The 5328-nt window shown below is 43.3% G+C and overlaps 1 protein-coding gene across 1 annotated transcript; it reads right to left on the bottom strand.

Moving 5' to 3' along the window:
* Positions 1 to 477: 477 nt before the first annotated feature.
* LOC102739374 (uncharacterized) lies at positions 478 to 4488 on the bottom strand. The gene has a single exon (XM_031027552.2). The coding sequence runs from the start codon at positions 4006 to 4008 to the stop codon at positions 2302 to 2304; it is 1707 nt and encodes a 568-aa protein (XP_030883412.1). The 5' UTR covers positions 4009 to 4488; the 3' UTR covers positions 478 to 2301.
* Between the last annotated feature and the right edge of the window lie 840 nt (positions 4489 to 5328).

Here is a 5328-nt window from a genome sequence, read left to right as displayed (position 1 = left end):
GTGAGATCATATAATAATTGTCTTTCTCCAATTGACTTATTTCGCTTAGCATAATACCCTCTAGTTCCATCCCTCTAGTTCGTTGCAAATGGCAAGATTTCATTTTTTGATGGCTGAGTAGTATTCCATTGTATATATACCACATCATCTTTATCCGTTCATCTGACAAGTAGATTCTTTTTTTTTTTTTTTTAAGATTTTATTTATTTATTTGACAGAAAGAGACACAGCGAGAGAGGGAATACAAGCAGGTGGAATGGGAGAGGGAGAAGCAGGCTTTCCACGGAGCAGGGAGCCCGATGTGGGGCTCGATCCCAGGACCCTGGAATCATGACCTGAGCTGAAGGCAGACGCTTAATGACCGAGCCACCCAGGCGCCCCCTGACAAGTAGATTCTAAAATTCATACGGAAAGGTGAAGGACCGAGACTGACCACTACAACTTTGAAAAAGAAGACAGTTGTAGGAGTACATGACCTTGATTTCAAAACAAATTATTCAACACATGAAAGTATGGAATAAAATAGATAAATGCAACAGAAGAGAGTCCAGAAATAAACATTCAGAGAAATGAATGACCTTCAATGAAGATACAAAAGCCAATTCAAAGGAGAAGGAATAATCTTTTAAATCAATATGGCAGCAGCTCTTGGGTATCCACGTTTTGTTTTGTTTTAAGTAATCTGTATGCCCAGGGTGGGGACCAAACTCATGACCCTGAGATCAAGAGTCACATGCTCTACTGACTGAGCCAGCCAGGTGCCCCTGGGTATCCATATATATGTATTTTTTTAAAGAATGTCCAAAAATTAACTGAGAAAGGCACATAAACATCAGTAAAAAAACTAAAAAAAACTTACAGAAAGAAACATAGGAAAAATTATGTCTTTAAATTTGGCAAACTTTTTTTCGCAAACATTTCTTGTATACAAGATGAAAAGGATATTCAGTGAAAGAATGGACAAATTCAACTTCATTAAAATTTTAAAATTTTTTCACAAGAAAAGTGATTGAAAAGACCAAACCATGACTAGAAGAATATGTTGGCAAATATTTAAAATAGAAGGCTTTCATCAATAATCCATGGACAAACGTCAAAACTCAGTAATTAAGATGACAAATCATATGAACAGAAATTTCAAAAGATATGATGGCTGGAAATTAACACATGAAAAACATCTAAACATCACATCATTAGGGAAATACAAATTAAAATCACAAGGTGCCATTACACACCTATTACACCACTGAAATTAGGAAGCCTGACCATACCAGGTGTGAGTAAGGATATAAAGAAACTGGAACTCTGGTCCTGGTTTTTCTGGTGAGAATGTAAACTGATACCAACATATTAGATTATCCCTTAGTAAGTTAGACATTCACCTACACTGTGACTCAGGAATGCACTGCTACATACTAATTACAAAGTCCTGCAGTCTTTCCCAGGATGCCTTTGGAAGCAATGCAAATGAAGCCAAAATAGGACTAAGAAATATTTTCTGACTTGGGGCACCTGGGTGGCTCAGTCGTTAAGCGTCTGCCTTCGGCTCAGGTCATGATCCCAGGGTCCTGGGATCAAGCCCCACATAGGGCTCCCTGCTCAGCGGGAACCCTGTTTCCCCCATTGGCTGCACTTATAAGCTACTCCCCCTGCTTGTGTTCCCTCTTTCGCTGTGTCTCTGTCAAATAAATAAATAAAATCTTAAACAAAAAAGAAGTATTTTCTGACTTGTACTGTGCCTCTGACATGACACTGTGACTCACAAAAGCTGTTCACCCCTTCACACTGGCAAACCACAATTCTATCCTAAACCTACCCCCAAAGTGCACATAACCTCCAAATTTCAACGTGGCTTAAACAACAAGGTGTTTGTCTACTACTAAGGACTTTCTCTACTGTGAACTTTCTGGTGCCTGATAAAGCAGTATCTTCCACTGAAATACTTTCCACATTTGCTGCACAAAAAGCCTTTTCTCCAGTGTGGACTTTGTGGTGCTGAACAAGTCTATCCTTGAGGCTGAAGGCTTTCCCACATTCATTATACTCAAAGGTTCTTCCTCCAGTTTGGATTCTCTGTGCTCAAGATTTCTTTTGTAAATGGAGGACATCCCACATCCATTACACATATTCAAGGCCTCTCTCCAGCATGAACTTTTTGGTGTTGAATGTGAGTGGATCAATGATCAGTGTCTAAAGAATTTCCCACATTCATTACATTCATATGGCTTTTCTCCAGGGTGAACTCTCTGGTGCTCATTGAATTCAAACCTTTTTATGAAGGTTTACCCACATTTGCTGCATTCATAAAACTTTTCTCTGATGTGGATTCTCTGGTGCAAAAGAAATCTTTTTTTGCGGATGAAAGATTTCCACATTTACCATGCTGAGACGGCCTTCTCCGGTGTGAACTTTCTGGTGTTTAAGGAGGGTGGAGCTGTGTCTGAAGAACTTCCCACATTGGCTGCACTCATAAGGCTTTTCTCCAGTGTGAATTCTCTGATGCTCAAGAAGTCTGCTTTTGTAGACAAAGGACTTTTCACATGTGCTGCATTTATAAAGTCTTTCTCCAGTGTGGATTCTCTGGTGTTCAAGAAGTCTCTTTTTATGGATGAAGGACTTCCCACATTCACTGCACTTATGAGGCCTTTCTCCAGTGTGAACTTTCCAGTGATGATTAAGGCTAGATTTGTGTCTCAAGAACTTCCCACATTCGTTACACTCATAAGGCTTTTCTCCAGTATGGATTCTCTGGTGCTCAAGGAGTATTCTTTTGTAGAAGAAGGACTTTTCACATTCGCTGCATTTATAAGGCCTTTCTCCAGTGTGGATTCTCTGGTGCTCAAGAAGTCTCCTTTTATGGATGAAGGACTTCCCACATTCACTGCATTTATAAGGCCTTTCTCTAGAGTGAACTTTCCAGTGATGAATAAGGCTGGGTCTGTGTCTAAAGAATTTCCCACATTCATTACACTCATGAGGCTTTCCTCCAGTGTGGATTCTCTGGTGCCTTAGAAGTATTCTTTTGTAGAAGAAAGACTTCCCACATTCACTGCACTTATAAAGCCTTTCTCCAGTGTGGATTCTCTGGTGCTCAAGAAGTCTCTTTTTATAGATGAAAGACTTCCCGCAGTCACTGCACTTATAAGGCCTTTCTCTAGTATGGATTCTCTGGTGCTCAAGAAGTCTGCTTTTATAGATGAAGGACTTCCCGCAGTCACTGCACTTATGAGGCCTTTCTCCAGTGTGAACTTTCCAGTGTTGATTAAGACTAGATTTGTACTTAAAGAACTTCCCACATTTGCTACACTCATGAGGCTTTCCTCCAGTGTGGATTCTCTGGTGCTCAAGAAGTCTTTTTTTGGAGACGAAGGATTTTTCACATTGACTGCACTTATGAAGGCTTTCTCCAGTGTAAGCACTCTGCTGCTCCATGAATTTAACCTTTTTGGGGCAGGCTTGCCCACGCGTGCTGTGCTGCTGTCGCAGAGTGTGAGAAACTGCCCTGCTCCCTCTGCCTCTGTGTGGATACTCTCCGCTGGGGATGGCCTGGTGCTGGAGAAGGCCCATGCTGCCCAGGGAATAATCCTCAACCTCTCCACAGGTGAAAATATTGTCTGACATGAGGATTTTGCTCTTCACGAACAAAGCCCCGTTCTCCTCCCTTCCAAGGTCCTTCTCTCCACGGTTCTGCTTCTGGTGCTGGTGTAAGTAAGAACTAAATGAGCACAGTTTTCCACAAGGCCCACAAGTGCATGGTTTCAGTCCAGCACATGTTCCTTCGTGCTCAGCAAGGTACAAGACGTCTTTCTCCGCTAGGATACACACATTGCAGGAATGAGCCTTTGGGATAGACAGGCCCGGGTCTGGAGTCCTGGTCTGTGACACTCCTTCCATAAAAACACATTGCTCAGAAAAAGCTTTCTCAGTTTTTACCCCATGCCAACAACCTGAGAGCAGAAAAATGCTGGTGAAGTGTATTATATGCTTTGGAAGGACAGGACAGCCCATTACAAATGTGTGTAGGACACAAACAGGACTGAGTCCATGGGTTTGTTTTCAGGACAAAGGAGCCAGGATCAGGTGAAGGAAGGGGACACTGTATAGCGCTCGGCCTCTGATGGTTACAGAACAGTGTCTGTGGGGATGGGGGCCTCACAACTAGCAAGAAAGTAGGATACAGTGCTGTGCCAGCAAGAGAGGTCTGGTACAACTCACTCCTCTGCCAGGGGTTCTCAGCAGGACCTTGTCTGCTGGTGACAAGTGTGTGCTGTGTAGAATGTGTGTCCCACTCCAGGAAAAAGCAATTGCCTTTTAGCTGGTGGTCAACCATTTAGGGCTGTGTGCACACATCTCATGACACACAGAGTATAGGTTAATGTTGCAGAACATTGCAGAAAGACAGAAAGGGGAAAGATGTGAGGGACATAGATGTAGGGGATAGCCAGGGACTAGAAGTCACAGCAGAAATGACAAGTGGGCAGGGCGCCTGGGTGGCTCAGTTGGTTAAGCGACTGCCTTCGGCTCAGGTCATGATCCTGGAGTCCCGGGATCGAGTCCCGCATCAGGCTCCCTGCTCTGCGGGGAGCCTGCTTCTCCCTCTGCCTCTGCCTCTGTCTCTCTCTCTGTCTCTCATGAATAAATAAATAAAATCTTTAAAAAAAAAAAAAAAAAGAAATGACAAGTGGGCAAAATGTCAAGGATAGGGAGGAAGGATTGAAATGAGGTATGGCCACGAGCCTTGGCACTAACATAGTAGTGAGCAAAGGATGGTTTCCTGGTATGATTTATACTCAGTCTTGAAATCATGCCTTCCCACTGCTCCTACTCACCAGGCCCAGGATTCCATTAATCCCCCTTCCTATGGTTAGAGAGGTGTCTGAGCTATCAGGCACCCAGGGTTCTCCTCTACCCCTCAGCTCAACCTAGGCAATTTTCTGGGACCTAGCAGATTGAAGTCCTCAAGAGAAAACAGGGCAGTTAAGAGGACGACACTGGTCCAGAGTGACCCAACCACTGATAGACTACAGGAAAGAAGTTTATTACTAGGAAGATTTTGAGGACAGTCTTGCAAAAATAATTTAGGGTAGCCTGCAAATACTGACCATGTCGTTGTCTATAATTCCCGAGACAGGTAGTACACAAAACAGAAGGGGCAGAACCTGTGACACAGATCTTCCACAAATGGGAACAGTCAGCAAAGTAAGGAGGGGCAAAGCTATTTAGAATTGATCAGGCAGGTCCAAGACTCAGAAACCAAACCCTTCTGCGAGAGGCTTCGAGGCAGAATATGTTGGGGTTTCAGAAAGCCCAGGCCCAGCAAACACAACA

The sequence above is a fragment of the Leptonychotes weddellii genome, unplaced genomic scaffold (genome assembly GCF_054177405.1).
Source record: "Leptonychotes weddellii isolate Sample4059 unplaced genomic scaffold, ASM5417740v2 HiC_scaffold_13950, whole genome shotgun sequence".
Classification (NCBI taxonomy): Eukaryota; Metazoa; Chordata; class Mammalia; order Carnivora; family Phocidae; genus Leptonychotes; species Leptonychotes weddellii.
Note: the sequence above shows the minus strand (reverse complement) of the source record. Positions and strands in the feature narration are given on the sequence as shown.

Excerpts from the sequence above, each read along its gene's own strand:
- LOC102739374 (XM_031027552.2), bottom strand. The coding sequence starts at position 4,008 with ATGGGCTGTCCTGTCCTTCCAAAGCATATAATACACTTCACCAGCATT.